This window comes from Scyliorhinus canicula, chromosome 7, assembly GCF_902713615.1.
Source record: "Scyliorhinus canicula chromosome 7, sScyCan1.1, whole genome shotgun sequence".
In the NCBI taxonomy this organism is placed as follows: domain Eukaryota; kingdom Metazoa; phylum Chordata; class Chondrichthyes; order Carcharhiniformes; family Scyliorhinidae; genus Scyliorhinus; species Scyliorhinus canicula.
This window is the reverse complement of record NC_052152.1, coordinates 203,093,877-203,111,425: the sequence shown is the minus strand read 5'-3', so window position 1 is coordinate 203,111,425 and position 17,549 is coordinate 203,093,877. Positions and strand designations below refer to the sequence as shown.

At 50.5% G+C, this 17,549-nt stretch overlaps 1 protein-coding gene across 3 annotated transcripts in view; it reads right to left on the bottom strand.

The window, feature by feature from the left end:
- The window catches only part of unm_sa1614 (un-named sa1614), a 319,542-nt gene that overhangs the window by 180,877 nt on the left and 121,116 nt on the right, over nt 1-17,549 (bottom strand). For all 3 annotated transcript variants that reach the window (XM_038803728.1, XM_038803726.1, XM_038803727.1), the window contains one exon: nt 12,468-12,613. In XM_038803728.1, the coding sequence (XP_038659656.1) occupies nt 12,468-12,613 (146 nt within the window). The remainder of the gene's footprint in view (nt 1-12,467; nt 12,614-17,549) is intronic.

The following is a 17,549-nucleotide window of genomic DNA, read 5'->3' as shown; positions in this document are numbered from 1 at the left end:
GTGGGCAGCGCCTGTAGTCCCAGTACTGAAACTGGATAAAACCGTCCGCCTGTGTGGGGATTATAAGATAACAATGAACAAATTATCTCGTTTGGACGGATACCCAATCCCACGAATGGAGGATCTCTGCGCAAAGTTGGCTGGAGGACATTAATTTTCCAAACTCAACATGAGTCATGCATACCTCTATTGGAGCTAGATGCAGCTTCCAAAAGGATTGTAACCATTAATACCCATAGGGGCCTCTACGAATACACATGGTTGTCATTCAATGTGTCATTGGCTTGCGTCATTTTTCAGAGAGTCATGGAGAACAACCTCCAAGGGCTTCCACGGGTGGTGGCGATTTACTTGAACGATGTCCTGATCACCAGAGGCACTGAAAAGGAGCACCTGAGCAACTTAGAGGAAATCCTCCACCTTATGGCAGGAAAATGTGTTTTTCACGCAAAATAGGTCACGTTCTTAGGGTACTGTGTCGACTGGGACAGCTTGCACCCAGTAGAGGAGAAGCGTGGGAATGCGACCGAATCGCAGTCGTTCTTATGACTCATGAATTATTACAAGAAATTCATTCCTAACTTGGTGACTATCCTCACACCACAACATGCGCTATTGAAAAAACACCAGGAGTGGCCGTGTCCTCATCGGGCTTGTTGACCCACTCCAACCACTCAGAGCCTCTTTTGGTCACTTGTGATGCCTCCCTGAACGGAATTGGGGTAATGTTATCCCACCACATGGACGACAGAACGGAAAGGCCCATAGCCTACCCATTGGAATTTGGCCAACATTTTCAGGTGAAAAAATTCCACCAGTACGTGTATGGGCATTGTTTTATGATCGTAACGGACCACAAGCCATTGGTTGTGTTGTTTTAAGAGGGCAAGGAAATTCCACCAATAGCATCTGCCCAGATACAGCATTGGGCCCTCCTGTTAGCAGCGATCAAGTACATGTTTGAGTATCGACCTGACTCGCGACCGCAAACACAAGCTCTCTGAGCCAACTCCCGTTATTGACCCATCTCCACCAGCGATTGATGAGGTCGTATCAACCTTAAGTTTTATGGATATCTTGCCAGTTACCGCTGTATAAGTTCACGAATGGACGCAGAAGGACCCAGTCTTGGTGAAGTTAAGCCATATAGGGTGGAACGTTAGCACAGTGGTTAGCACTGTTGTTTCACAGCGCCAGGGTCCCAGGTTCGATTTTCACTGTAACTTCATTGCAAGTAAGCCTACTTGTGACATTAATAAAGATTATTATTAAACCAGGGTGTTGTTAGCTGCTATATTTCCTAACTGTGAGTAGCAAATAAACTTACCTATTCGTGACTCCTCACTGACTACAATACACATTTCATAACGTATTGATGGTAAACATGGAGATGACTTACTTATGCAATCCTTTATTACTTTTTGTTGTAACCTGCACAAGACAAGCATCATAGAATCATTTCAATGCAGAAGGAGGCCATTTGGCCCATCGAGTCTGCAACTTGAAAAACCAACAGTCTGAAAGCGTACCATACCTAGGCCCAGCCCCGACCCTATCCCCCTAACCCTGTAACCCCACCTAACCTTTTAGACACTAAGGGGCAATTGATCATGGCCAATCCACCTTAACTTCACATCTTTGGACTGTGGGAGGAAACCAGAGCATCCGGAGGAAACCCACGCAGACACAGAGAGAAAGTGCAAACTCCACACGCACAGTCACCCGAGGCCGGAATTGAACCCAAGTACCTGGAGCTGTGACACAGCAGTGCTAATCACTGTGCTACCATGGGTCTCGTGTAGGTTACGACACTTTCACTATTAAATAAGACCATTAGTAGTAACCAATGTTCTCACACATATTGAAAAACATCAGTCAGTGCAGTATCTATTACTACACACCAGACATGGAACTAGTGTATAATAGCTGTCAATCACAGCCCACTACTATAAATTAATGAATGGCTTGTACCTAATGGATCTGAGGGGTTCAAACATAGGTCACAGCTGTTCTCCTTCCAGGAGTGGACACGTGGAGCTTCCAGGTAAGTGTTACAGTGGTAATGTGTTTTTACAGCCCCTGTCTGGACTGCTCTCTCGCTTCCAGGCAAGGAGGGGAGTCTGTGTACAGTGGTGAGGGGGTACCTTTAGTCGGGGAGGGGTCACCCTATTAAGGGGCCGTACTCCCATTATGGGGGTCTCGTTGGGAGGGTGTAGGGGAGGGTGGGGTGGGCAGGTTGTGCATTGTGAGAGGGAGGGTGGCCCTCAGATTAACTTTGGAGGCAAGTCCCTTAAGGAATTACTCCCTTGACCCACCGCGACGTCCACCACATCAGGCTCACGTTTTAGCCCAGTGGACCAGAGAATTACAGAGGGTCAGAGAATAGAGTGGCATTAAGACCCATTTGCGTTCTCCTGCTGGTCGGAGGCGCAAACCTCGATCCCGTTGCCAGCGGGTGTCAGAGCATCATGTTCGAATCGGCGCCCACCAATGCCAAGCGCCGATCCCAATTTTCCGATTTTCTGCTGCATCGGTGACTCTGCTACAAAGCCAGGATGAGTTAATTAACTACTAACGGCAAGAAAATGATAAAACACATGTATATACATTCAGACAGATTAGTAGTCAGAATTTGAGTCCAAGGCAGCTCAGTGTTAAAAAGAAAACTATGTATGAAACAGTCCTTGACTCACGAGGAGTAGATGATTGAGCTTGCGGCCGTTGCAATTCGAGATTCCAGGAGCACTGACTCTAGCAGGTGAACTGTCAGTTTACAAATTCTAGTAGACATCGGTTTTGAGATTCGAGTGTTTGCAGTTTGGCAGGAATGCTTGCCTGTTTTCTTTTCACACCAGGTTAAAGTCCAACAGGTTTGTTTCAAACACGAGCTTTCGGAGCACGGCTCCTTCTTCAGGTGAAGGAGCCGTGCTCCGAAAGCTCGTGTTTGAAACAAACCTGTTGGACTTTAACCTGGTGTTGTAAGACTTCTTACTGTGCTCACCCCAGTCCAACGCCGGCATCTCCACATCATGTTTTCTTTTCAGCAGTGATCTTGGCTGATTTCAACAAGAAGAGAGAAATTCCTACACCACTCTGTGTATTCCTGGTAGGTGAAATCTACAAATCCATTTGGACTTAACAGAAAGGGTATCTCTTGAAGAGATGACCTCCCATGATCTTCCATTTTCTCCACCAAAGGAGGCAACTAATTTCTAAATGCTTTAAAAGTATCTTTGACTGGGAACAGGGTGTGGTTCTATTGTCTTTCCAATAATTCAGCCAGTGACTGCCTTTACATCCTTAACCATTTTCTGCATGTATGTCCATTTTTAAAAATTCATAGGTCCTATTTAAAATTCAACATTATTGAATGTAATTCCGTATTTTCATTCATTATTATGACAAATGAAATGTTTAAATTAAAGCTGAATCAAATACTGAAGTTTCTTCAGTATTACCTGTTGTGAAACAGCCACGTAACAGGCCTTCTTGACTCATAAATATCTAACCTCCAACAGTAACCATACTGAGAAATAAAAACAGTAAGAAGTCTTACAACACCAGGTTAAAGTCCAACAGGTTTGTTTCAAACACGAGCTTTCGGAGCGCAGCTCCTTCTTCAGATGACTGGAGAGGTATGATCCAGAAACATTTATATAGACAAAGTCAGTGATGCCGGACAATGCTTGGAATGCGAGAATTTGCAGGTAATCAAATCATTACAGATCCAGAGAGAGGGATAATCACAGGTTAAAGAGGTGTGAATTGTCTCAAGCCAGAACAGTTGGTGGAATTTTGCAAGTCCAGGCCAGATGGTGGGGAGTGGATGTAATGCGACATGAATCCAAGATTGAGGCCGCACTCACGCGTGCGGAACTTAGCTATACGTTTTTGCTTGGCAATTCGGCGTTGTCGCGTGTCCTGAAGGCTGCCTTGAATAACGCTTACCCGGAGATCCGAGGCTGAATGCTCTTGACTGCTGAAGTGTTCCCCGACTGGAAGGGAACATTCCTGCCTGGATCACGATGAGATCAATAAATTCCATCCCACCATCAGACTCACCATGGACTATTCTCCAAATTCTGTTGCATTCTTGGACACACTCATCTCCATCAAGGAATGTCACCTCAGCACTTCGCTTTACCGCAAGCCCACAGACAACCTCACGATGCTACACTTCTCCAGCTTTCACCCAAAACACATTAAAGAAGCCATCCCCTATGGACAAGCCCTCCGTATACACAGGATCTGCTCAGACGAGGAGGAGCGTAACAGACACCTACAGATGCTGAAAGATGCCCTCGTACGAACGGGATATGGCGCTCGACTCGTCGATCGACAGTTCCAACGCGCCACAGCAAAAAACCGCACCGACCTTCTCAGAAGACAAACACAGGACACCACTGACAGAGTACTCTTCGTCGTCCAGTACTTTCCTGGGGCGGAGAAACTACGACATCTTTTTCGCAGCCTTCAACACATCATCAATGAAGATGAACATCTTGCCAAGGTCATCCCCACACCCCCACTACTGGCCTTCAAACAACCGCAGCAAATTACCCAGCCTTCAGAACAGCGACCACAACACCACACAACCCTGCCAGGGCAATCTCTGCAAGACATGCCAGATCATCGACTTGGATACCACCATTACATGTGGAAACACCACCCACCAGGTACGCGGCACATACTCGTGCGACTCGACCAATGTAGTCTACCTCATACGCTGCAGGAAAGGATGCCCCGAAGCGTGGTACATTGGCGAGACCATGCAGACACTGCGACAACGAATGAACGGGCACCGTGCGACAATCACCAGGCAGGAATGTTCCCTTCCAGTCGGGGAACACTTCAGCAGTCAAGGGCATTCAGCCTCGGATCTCCGGGTAAGCGTTATTGAAGGCAGCCTTCAGGACACGCAACAACGCCGAATTGCCGAGCAAAAACGTATAGCTAAGTTCCGCACGCATCAGTGCGGCCTCAACCGGGATCTTGGATTCATGTCGCATTACATCCACTCCCCACCATCTGGCCTGGACTTGCAAAATTCCACCAACTGTTCTGGCTTGAGACAATTCACACCTCTTTAACCTGTGATTATCCCTCTCTCTGGATCTGTAACGATTTGATTACCTGCAAATTCCCGCATTCCAAGCATTGTCCGGCATCGCTGACTTTGTCTATATAAATGTTTCTGGATCATACCTCTCCAGTCATCTGAAGAAGGAGCTGCGCTCCGAAAGCTCGTGTTTGAAACAAACCTGTTGGACTTTAACCTGGTGTTGTAAGACTTCTTACTTGTGCTCACCCCAGTCCAACGCCGGCATCTCCACATCGAGAAATAAAAATACAAAGCTCTTGAAAGAAAAGGAATGAGTGTGATCATTCAAAGCTTTGCATTTTACATCAATATACAGTCAACCATTTGACATGTGATTATTTGGCATAAAGTTAGTAGGCCACAGATGAGTCCGAATCGAGTAGGTAAAAGAAAATTATGTTGATTGCAAAGCAATTATATTGACAATACACATCAATCCCAGATTGGGTCTGCCGTGTCCATTTCATACCTGGCAATTTTATATAGAACTCAATCATGAATGCCCTTGGGCTCCCCGCCCCCGCGGGCGAGCTCATACTCGGCAAGACTCACAGGGAGACTGATTGCTCCAACCCGTATGTCTTATGCAGGTTATAACAATGGTACAAGATTGCATTAGCAATAAATAAATGGTGAAAACTACCATTCTTTGGTGCTTTCATACTATGCTATATGAAAACTAATGTACAGGCCTCACATAACTAACAGCAATGACTGGCCACCCATACCAAATTGAGCAGCTTTACCTTTGGGTTGCAGCTGACTCGGCAAGAATGCTTTGACATATCTTATATAGCTTAATAATGATTCTATGCAATAACAACAATCAACTGTTGCAGTTTGGTTTAACTTATACATAAGGAAATGTCAACTTTAATTGTCCTTAACAAAAATTGGTTCAATGAAGAGTGCAGGAGAGCATGCCAGGAGCAACATCAGGAATACCTAAAAATCAACCTGGTGATGTTGCAGCACAGGACTACGTTTCTGGCAGACAGCATAAGCAGCACGTAATAGAGCTAAGAATTCCACAACAAATGCATTCACATCCACATCCAGCCGTAAATGTAGTGGACAATTAAACAACTCACTGGAGGAGGAGGCTCCACAAATTCCCCATCCTCAATGTTGAAGGAACCCAACACACCCGTGCAAAAGACAAAGGCTGAAGAATTCGCAACAATCTTCAGTCAGAAGTGCCAAGTGGATTGGGGCCTCACGGTAGCATGGTGGTTAGCATCAATGCTTCACAGCTCCAAGGTCCCAGGTTCGATTCCCGGCTGGGTCACTGTCTGTGTGGAGTCTGCACGTCCTCCCCGTGTGTGCGTGGGTTTCCTCCGGGTGCTCCGGTTTCCTCCCACAGTCCAAAGATGTGCGGGTTAGGTGGATTGGCCATGCTAAATTGCCCGTAGTGTAAGGTTAATGGGGGGATTGTTGGGTTACGGGTATACGGGTTACGTCGGTTTAAGTAGGGTGATCATTGCTCGGCACAACATCGAGGGCCGAAGGGCCTGTTCTGTGCTGTACTGTTCTATGTTCTATGATTCTCCATATTGGTCTCCTCCGGAGGTTGCCAGTATCACAGATGTCAGTCTTCAGCCAACACCATTCATTTCACGTGGTATCAAGAAACAGCTGTCGGCACTGGATACTGCAAAGGCTATGGGCTCTGAGAATATTCCGGCAATAATATTGAAGACTTGTGCTCCAGAACTTGCCACACCTCTAGCCAAGCTGCTCCAATACAGCAACAACACTGGCATCTACCAAGCAATGTAGACAGTTGCCTAGGCATGTCCTATACACAAGAAACAGGACAAATCTAACCCAGCCATTTACCGCCCTATCAGTCTAATCTCAGTCAGCAGCAAAGTCATGGAAGGAGTCATCAGCAGTGCTATCAAGCGTCACTTACTCAGCAATAACCACTCACAACGCTCAGTTTGGATTCCACCAGGGTCAATCCAGAACTCATTACAGCCTTGGTTCAAACATGGACAAAAGAGCTGAATGCCAGACATGAGGTGAGAGTGACTGCCCTTGACAGCAAACGCAGCGTTGGACTGGGTATGGCATCAAGGAACCCTAGCAAAACTGAAGTCAATGGAAATCAGGGGGGGAACTCTCCGCTGGTTACCATACAAGTACCAGACAATGACCATCTCCTCGAAGAGAGGATCTAACCATTGCCCTTGACATTCAATAACATTGCAATCGCTGACTCCCCCGCAGCCTGGAGGTTACCATTGATCAGAAACTGAACTGGACTAGTCATATTAATATTGTGGCTACCAGGGCAGGACAAAGGCTTGGAACCCTGTGGCGAGTAACTCACCTCCTGACTCCCAAAGCCGGTCCACCTTCTACAAGGCACAAGTCCGGAGTGTAATGGAATACACTCCACTTTCCTGGATGAGTGCAGCTCCAACAACAATCAAGAAGCCCAACACCATCCAGGACAAAACAGCCCACTTGATTGCTCCCTCTTCCAAACATTGAACCCCTCTGCAGCCGACAACAGTAGCAGCCGTGTGTATTATCTACAGGATAGTAAGAAGTCTTACAACACCAGGTTAAAGTCCAACAGGTTTGTTTCAAACACGAGCTTTCGGAGCACTGCTCCTTCCTCAGGTGAATGGAGAGGTATGTTCCAGAAACATTTATACAGGCAAAGTCAGAGATGCCAGACAATGCTTGGAATGCGAGCATTTGCGGGTAATCAAATCATTACAGATCCAGAAATATGGGGTAATCCCAGGTTAAAGAGGTGTGAAATCCCCTCCGGGGAGAGAACACAAGAGGTGATCGTCTCCCTGGACGCAGAAAAGGCCTTCGACAGAGTCGAATGGAAATACCTCATAGAGGTACTGGAGCGGTTCGGGCTTGGAACAGGGTTCACCGCGTGGGTAAAGCTCCAATACAACGCCCCCATGGCGAGTGTACGGACCAACAATACCAACTCCCAATACTTCCAGCTGCACAGGGGCACCAGACAAGGATGCCCACTGTCCCCGCTACTGTTCGCACTAGCAATCGAACCGCTAGCAATTGCGCTCAGGGCAGCAAGAAATTGGAGGGGGATCCGAAGGGGAGGCAGAGAGCACAGAGTCTCACTCTATGCAGATGATCTGCTCCTCTACATCTCGGACCCACAAAGCAGCATGGACGGAATCATCGCGCTCCTGAAAGAGTTTGGAGCCTTCTCGGGCTACAAACTCAACATGAGCAAAAGCGAGATCTTCCCAGTACACCAGCAGGGGGGGGGGGGGGGGGGGGGAGGGGGGGGGGGGGGGGGGGGCAGCACTAAAGGGGCTGCCGTTCAAACAAGCCCGACATAAATTCCGCTACCTGGGGATCCAAATAGCCCATGACTGGAAAGGGATCCACAAATGGAACCTCACCAGCCTGGCGGAGGAAGTAAAAAAGGACCTGCAAAGATGGAACACACTCCCACTCTCCCTCGCGAGGAGAGTCCAGACGATCAAAATGAACGTATTGCCCAGGTTCCTCTTCCTGTTTAGATCCATTCCGATCTACATCCCCAAGGCCTTCTTCAAAGCGCTGGACAAACTTATCATGGCATTCGTATGGGGGGGTAAAAATGCTAGGATCCCAAAGAAGGTCCTACAGAAAACAAAATCCAGGGGGGGGCTAGCCCTCCCGAATCTACAATTCTACCACTGGGCGGCAACAGCCGAGCGAGTAAGGGGATGGATCCAGGAGCCAGAAGCCGAGTGGGTGCGTGCGGAGGAGGCCTCCTGCATGGGGACCTCCCTCCGGGCCCTCGCCACGGCAGCACTTCCATCCCCACCCAAAAAACACTCCAGCAGCCCAGTGGTGACAGCCACCCTCCAATCCTGGAACCAACTGCGGCAGCAATTTGGCCTGAACAAAATGTCGGACAAGGCTCCCATCTGCAACAACCATAGGTTCAAACCAGCACTGACTGACACCACCTTCAAAAGGTGGAGGCAGGACGGGGGGACACTGACAGTCAGGGACCTATACACGGACGACAGGATCGCAACACTGGACGAACTGACAGAGAAATTTCGGCTAGCTGGGGGGAACGAGCTACGGTACCTGCAGCTCAAAAACTTCCTACGAAAGGAGACAAGGACGTACCCACAACCGCCACGACAGACACTACTGGAAGACCTACGGGACGCAAGTATCCTAGAGAAAGGGAACTGTAGCGACGTGTATGACCGACTGGTAGAAAGGGACGACACCGTACTGGACGCAACAAGAAGGAAATGGGAGGACGACTTGGGGATGGAGATAGGGTGGGGACTATGCAGCGAAGCACTGCATAGGGTCAACTCCACCTCCACGTGCGCAAGGCTCAGCCTGACGCAACTAAAAGTGGTACACAGAGCCCACTTAACGAGAAACCGTATGAGTAGGTTCTTCCCGGAGTTGGAGGACAGATGTGAACGGTGCTAAAGAGGCCCGGCCAACCACGCCCACATGTTCTGGTCTTGCCCCAGACTTGTGGAGTACTGGACAGCCTTCTTCGAGGCTATGTCCAAAGTGGTGGGGGTGAGGGTGGAGCCATGCCAGATAGTGGCGGTCTTCGGGGTTTCAGACCAGCCAGATCTATTCCTGGCTTTTGAAAGACTCCCACTTACCAGCTGTCGCCTTGCCTGTAAACAGGCTCCCCCAATCACCTTTTGAAAGTTCCCGCCTAATACCATCGAAATTGGCCTTGCCCCAATTTAGAATTTTAACATTTGGGCCAGAACTATCATTCTCCATACCTATCTTAAAATTAATGGAATTATGGTCACTGGTCCCAAAGTGATCCCTCACTAACACTTCCGTCACCTGCCCTTCCTTGTACCCAAGAGGAGGTCAAGTTTTTCTCCCTCTCTAGTCGGGCAATTCATATATTGAATGAGAAATTCTTGCTGAATACACTCGACAAATGTCTCTCCACCCAAACCCCTAGTCCTATAGCTGTCCCAGTTAATGTTGGGAAAGTTTAAGTCACCTACTATTACTACCCTATTTTTCCGGCAGCTATCTGTAATCTCCTTACCTATTTGCTTCTTGATTTTCTGCTGACTATTTGGGGGCCTATAGTACAGTCCTGTCAAAGTGATCTCACCCTTCTTATTTTTTAGTTCTACCCATATAGACTCAGTGGGCAAACACTTCGATATATCCTCTCTCTGTACCTCCATGACGTTGTCCCTAATCAAAAACACAACTCCCTCTCCTCTCCTATCTCCTGGTCTATCTTTCCTTTAGCATCTGTATCTCGGAACATTGAGCTGCCAGTCCTGCTCCACCTTTAGCCATGTTTCAGTAATAGCTATAATATCCTAATCCCATGTACCTATCCATGCCCTGAGTTCATCTCCCTTGCCCGTCAGGCCTCTTGCATTGAAATAAATGCAGTTCAATCTGTTTATCTGTCTTACACTTTTCTCCTTACTGGCTTTTGTTTCTATCCCTTCTTTATTACACTCTGACTTCCTGCATTGGTTCTCACACCCCTGCCACATTAGTTTAAACCCTCCCCAACAGCGCTAGCAAATAACCCCCCGGAACATTGGTTCCAGTCCTGCCCACGTGTGGACTATCCGATTTGTAATGGTCCCATCTCCCCCAGAACCGGTTCCAACGTCCCAAACATTTGAATATATGCCTCCTGCACAATCTCTCAAGCCACGCATTCATTCTGTCTATCCTGTCATTCCTACTCTGACTAGCACGTGGCATGGGTAGCAATCCTCAGATTACTAGCTTTGAGGTCCTACTTTTTAGCTTATGTCCTAACTCCCTAAATTCATCATGTAGGACCTCATCCTGTTTTTTACTTATATCATTGGTGCCTATATGCACCATGACAGCTGGCTGTTCACCCTCCCCCTTTAGAATGTCCTGCAGCCGCTCTGAGACATCCAGGACCCTTGCACCCGGGACCAAAACATACCTTCCTGGAGACTCATTTGCGTCGGCAGAAACGCCTGTCAACTCCCCATACAATCGAATCACCAATCACTGTAGCTCTACCACTCTTTTCCTGCCCTCCTGCGCAGCAGAGCCAGTCATAGTGCCGTGAACCTAGCTACTACTGCCGTTCCCTGGTGAGCCATCTCCCCCAACAGTATCCAAAACGGTATACCTGTTTTAGAGGGAGATGACCGCAGGGGACCCCTGCACTGCCTACCACTACCAACTCTTGCTCTGCCTGTTGGTCACCCATTTCCTATCTCCCTCAGCACTCTTTATCTGTGGTGTGACCAACTCACTAAACATCCTCACCACGACTTTTTCAGTGTCATGGATGCTCCAAAGTGAGTCAACCGCAGCTCCAGAGCCATCAAGCGGTCTAACAGGAGCTGCAGCTGGACACACCTCTTGCGCGTGAAGGAGCCAGGGACAGTGGACTAGTCCCTGGCTTGATCATCAGCAAGCGCACTTCAGAATCTCACATGTGCCCACACACCAAAATATTGCCTGAGTGGGAGACGATGTCATGACATTCACCCAACAGTTTCTTGCATGATTTCAGGTTGGGCGGGCACCCTCCTGAGCAACATTAGATTCTGACCGCGGAGTAAACGGTCCTGTGCTGGCTCACCTACTTGTTCCAGAAATCCATCTGTGATAACCCTCCCGAGGACCATTGAGGGGCGGTGGGGGGGGGGGGGGGGGGGGGGGGGGGGAGAACTGATTGTTCATCTAGTGGAATATGCGTTCCCGTGGTAAGCGGGCAGAGGCCCACCCAGCTGGGGTGTTAGTGGGACGTTTAAATGTAGCTCCCATATCCAGGCCAGCAGTTCCCGATAGTCCTGGGCTGGGATATTTGTTTTGTGTGCCATGGTAGCGGCTTTATTTTTGGTTTAAAATAAACCACTTTGGCCTTTCACTTCTTGTCTTCTGGAATTATTAAAACCTCAGTTTTAAAATTCTCGATCTTGTTTCAAATCTGTCCATGGCCTTGCCTCTGGATTTCTCTGTAATTTCCTCAGGTCCCACAATCCTCTTGTATTTGCACTCCTCTTCTGTTATTACATTAAAGGTACTAGAGAAAGCTACGTTGTTAGTGTCCCTAATATCCCTTAATTTGCAATATCAAGAAGTTGACGTATTAACCATCACTATCTTAAAACAGTTTGTTTATAATTTCTACCAGGTATTGGTAAACAGATAAAAATTGTCCACCTGCAGATTGGGCCCTGAACAACTCACAAATTCTATCGGTTTTGTTTTCTAACTAAGCTACAGAGGGAAAGCCAGAGGGAAGAAAATTAGATTCAATGAAAAACATCCTTTAATAGAAATTGCATTTGGCTTAATTCGGGTTTTGTGACTTTTTCAGAGATTATCTTTCCGGAAACATTGCAGACCTTACCAGGTTTTTCATTGGTGTCAGTAGCTCTTTGGAAGACTCTGCAAATTTACTGAAAGCTTCAGCCAGGACTGACTCTTCATTACTTTGGAAATTAGCTACAAGTTTTTCCAGCTCATTAATGAATGTTTCCTGAAGGGATATGTCCTCTGGAAAAGTAAATAGGAAAGCAAAAGTTATTTTCACATTAAAAACAGCTTATTTTTATCAACCACTTTAATATACTAAAGCCAAGCCAAGATTAGTTTACTGCAGCAACTTTCAGTGCTTGCTGAACCTTCCAGCTTCAGATACTGAAATATTCATTGTTTATTTTTCAAAAGTCTAACTTTCCACTCAAAATGCTGTGCCTTCAGGTGTGCTATAGAATGACACCAAGATTCACTGATGCCAATCTCGAGACCCTCCTGGATGCAGTGGAGGAGAGGCGGATGGCCAGGTACCCCAGCCCAGGAAGGAGGCTGTCAGCTGCCGCCGTTCGTCGTGCCTAGGTGTAGGTGGCAGACGCGGTCAGAGCCACCAGCAATACCGTCCGCACCGGCCAGCAGTGGTGGAAGAAACTGCACAACCTACTCAGGGCAGCCAGGGTAGGTAGGCAGCATTGTGCCCCAGCACTAACCCGCATCCCACGCACCCCCAACCCTACCCTTTCCAACCCGGAGGGCGGCCGAACCCTTGCCATGCCCCACATGCCGGTACCCATACCAGCCGGGTGCGCTGGCCACTGGGAGCACCAGCTACCCACCACCTGGGCTGCATGAGTTGGACTGCCTAACACTGTGGTTTTCTGTTTCTTCCCCACCCAGGAGAAGACCGCAACAACCGCCAGGAGCCGGAGCGGACATGAGGGGGAGGGCGGACCTGCGGCCCCTCACCGTGGCCAAGCAGAGGGCCCAGGAAGTGGTTGGCAGCCCAGAGGAAAGGAAGGTCACCGAGGTGGAGCTCGGTCACGAGTGAGGAAGTGTGACTCCGCTTAGTTGTGTTTCCCCTTGACACATGTGCCAACGCCTCCCCCCAACCGCCCCACCACCCTCACCCCCACACCACCTTCACCCCCCGGTCCACGGTCTAATCATGAGTCTTGCCTTCTGTCGTCCAGGACCTGCTGGGAATGGGGCGGGTCCATCAGGCAACCCTATCCCCAGCCAGTGCCACAGCCAGAGCCCCCGCCGTGAGCCGGGCACGAAATGCAGCTCGGACACCAGCCCTCTGCCCGAGACTCAGGAGACCTCGGAGCTCAGGTTGGAGGATGACAGTGATTTCTCGTCACAGCTGTCTCCAACACCCTCCACCATCCCAGAGACACTCACCTCGGTTGGCATTATAGCGAAGAGGCTCCTAGGACACTATCTGGTGTGCACCACACAGCTGATCCAGAACAGCAGGTGGAGGTAGGAACGCCCAAGGGGGCGGATGATCGGAGGGCAGGCCGACCCGAGGAACTAGCCACTGCCCAGAGAGTCTTGAGCTTCTGGAACGGACAGTCCCATCAATCGTGGAGATGCAGTTGCAGAGCCAGGGACTACATGATGGGTTGTTGGCGAGCATCCAGCACCTGCAGGTGCAGTTGGAGGAGTCCAGCCGCGTGCAGGGGCAGGAGGTGGTGTTGACTATGCATGCCACCCAGCGCCACGCATAGGTGCCATCTGCAGTGGAGGCATTCGGGCGACGGTGGTGGCACAGTCACCGCATGATGTGGTGCAGTCCCAGGAGGAAATAGTCCACTCCCTGTACTCTATGGCCGCGTGCGTGACGACCCTGGTTGAGACCAGAGCGGGACTCCAGAACAGGCAGTATCAGGTGGTGGGGGATCCTCAGGGGATAGCTCACTTCACACCCCCGCCCCATGCAGTAGCCCGGGGGCCATCGGGCACCCCAAGGAAGGAGGAGGTGATGGAGTCCATGCCAGTGACTCCCGCAGCACCTCGGACTCCCCCCCCCACCTCCTGTCCCTGGCGCATCTGATGGACAGCAGGCAAAGCAGGGCAGCATCAGGTCACCCGGGACACCCGAGCAGCAGCCGGGTCCGGTTGCTCCAGAAGACGCCCGCCAACAGTGACCCAGGCCGCCGCGCAGTAATCACTGCAGGCCACCTCCCTACATGCTATACCGTCTGGGGACCATCTAGACATTGCATTAGGGCCAGTAAGGTCATGAAGTTAGACACTAGTTAAGTTAGTACGGATTCAGAGCAGTTTAGTTATAGGGGCTAGGCACAATCCTGCATATATCCGTTCACAAGAAACACATGTTGCCACCGTTACAACCTGCCTCGGTGCTCTGTCTGATGGGTGGAAGTTTTGGGGGGGGGGGGGGGGGGATAGGCAGACCCTGTGGGTGGCTGTGTACCCCCCCACCTCCCCCACCCCAGTTGCTGAACCTGGAGCACACGTCATGCGGCCTCCCGTGCCTGCCTTGGCCCCATGTCCTATGTATCCTCGCCTTCCCCCGCATCCTCCTGGTCGGACGAGGCCTGCCGTTCCTCCTCCTCCTACAGCACATCAATCCTCTGCTGCGCGATGTTGTGGCGGATGCAGCAGGTCACCACGATGCAGGTGACCCTTTCAGCATCATACTGGAGGACCCCTCCAGAGCAGTCCAGGCACCTGAACTGCATCTTCACCGTTCCCAGCCAGCCCGGCCAGTGTCCGGCCTGGCAGCCCACAGTTTGCTCCTCTCTGTGTCCTACCTCCTCTCTCTCTCTCCTTCATCAGCCACCACACCGGTTTCACGATTTTTAAAAGCATAAGTGAACCGCACCGTCGGGAACACGGCCCATTGGAGGAGGACAATCGGGTAGACCCAGGAGAAAACCGGGTTGGCCCACTTATGATATGCACACGGTGTTTACTGTACGTGCGTTCCAGTAGGCACTGTCGAGTTGATGGAGAATCACAATTTGGTGTCAAATTGGCACCCGCCATAATTTTGCCGTCGGAAACCTATTCTCCGCCCAATCGAGTTTCACAATTCTGGCAAACGGAGAATCCCGCCCCTGGTATTTCTAGGAAACTCTTCAGAACGAGGAACAGAGGGCGCGATTATCCGGAAAGATTTCTAAGTGTGGTATAGAGCAGGAACTGCCGAGAGCTTTTCGGCCATCGGCCTGGTGAGGCTGGCAATACAATAAAATGTTAATTGGTCCATTTAATGAGGCACTATGGGCTTCACGCCGCAAATGAAGGTTCGTCAACCAATTCATGGGGACCATGTGCACTAGCTTCCACTAACAAGGTCGAGCAGCACTAAAACCGCTCTTGTACAGCCAACCCCACTCAGCTCGCAGCCATGGCGCCAAGATGCCCAGTCCCAAGGTTTGGAGATGCAAACCTAGGGAGACTCCTAGAAGCAGTCGAGGCCATGAGGGATGTTCTGTTGCCCCGAAGGTCCCGGAGGGTGAGCCACAGGGCAGTGAGTGCCGCCTGGGACGAAGTGGCAGCGGCTGTTAGCTCAAGCAGCGTGACCAGAAGGACTGGCCTCCAGTGCTGCAAGCCAGTCAACGGCCTGCATGGTGAGTTGACACCACCAGCAGACCCCCCCCCCCCCCCCCCGAAACGTTTCCACCCCCACGCGAGCATCACCCCAATCCTCCATGTGCCCTCCCAACCCTCCCTTCACCTCCTCCACTCCCCACTATGAATCACGTATACGGCTAAAGATACCCGCTCTGTGTCTATGCAAGAGAAGCTCTCCCACAATCGCCAGGAGAGGGCCCAAACTGGCGGAGGAGTACCGGGCATAAGAATCCTCACGACCTTTGATGAACGGACCCTGGAGGTGACGTGGGTGGCTGAGAACAGAGGGGTCACCAATGCAGAAGTTGCCACATGCCGCAAAGGTGAGGACACACTGGGCCCCACCCAGAGTACCTTTGAAACGCGAGTTGTAAATTCCATACAGACTGACCCATCCCTCTCACTGGCCACATGTCCATTCTCCCGACGTCACCGGCCCATCCAGGGTGGCCCTATCCCCTGCCTTCCATGAGTCCACCTCAGAGGAGAGCTCCAATGATGCTACAATCGATGCATCACAGTTGTCACTCCCACCCTCCACCAGCACAAGAGATACACACCTTGGTGGGTAGCGTTACTGGCAGGCTTCTGGGGCACAATCTGTGATCACAGTTACTGAAAGCATTAATGCCCAGGCGAGACAGCAATCGGAGGTCTGTTGGATCCCAGGACTCAGCTGGGTCCCAGTCAGGTGCTGAGGCTATGGACCAGGCAATCCCGGAGCTGATGGAGACATCAGGGAGCGGAAGGGACATTTAGAGGAAGATGTCAGTCGCACTCCAGTAGGTCCATAGTCGATTGGAGGAGCCACAGAGGCTACGCCGCAAGAGATGTCGCCGGCAATGTATGGCAACGAGGCCACCACTGCTAGGGTTGCCACTGCAGTAGAAAGTCTGGTGCACGACGTCAGCAGCATGAATGGAGGTGTCCAAGGCGTGGTGCAGTCGGTGACAGTCCTGGCTGAGGGCCTTGGCAGAATGTCTGGCTTGCTGGGGGAACATGACCCAGTACCAGGATGACATATCACGATGGCCAAGGCGCTGCAGAGCTTGTCCCAGTCATAGGTGGGCAATGCTCAGGCACTGCAGAGCATGGCCCAATCATTGAGGAACATCACCGAGAGTGTCGACACCATGGTGCAGACATTGGGGAGCCGCCGGGGCTGGCAGGGCCAGCTGATGCAGGAGTAGCTGGGGCTCAATCTAGCAGCCCCTCTGACCCGAAGTGAACCCAAGGCCCTGTGGGCACCCACCGGGAGGAGGGGGAGCTGGGTCCCAACCCAGAACCGCCCAACGAATGGGGGTGGTGGTCACGAGCTCCCCCAAGTTCCACCTCTCTGATGAGGCTCCAAGGTAAGTAAAGGGTGAATGGGGAGAGTGGGGCAGCATCATCGGGAGATTAGGGCATTGTTGGGCACCTGTGAAACATTAAAAACCCTTCACCACAACCAGTATGATGCCTCTGTCACTTACCTCTGCAATGCGGACCAACCTCTGAACCCTTAGCCCATCTCTCCAGGCTCTCCCCCCCCCCCCCGGTTGCACTCACTTGCCCTCCGGCTGTGGATACG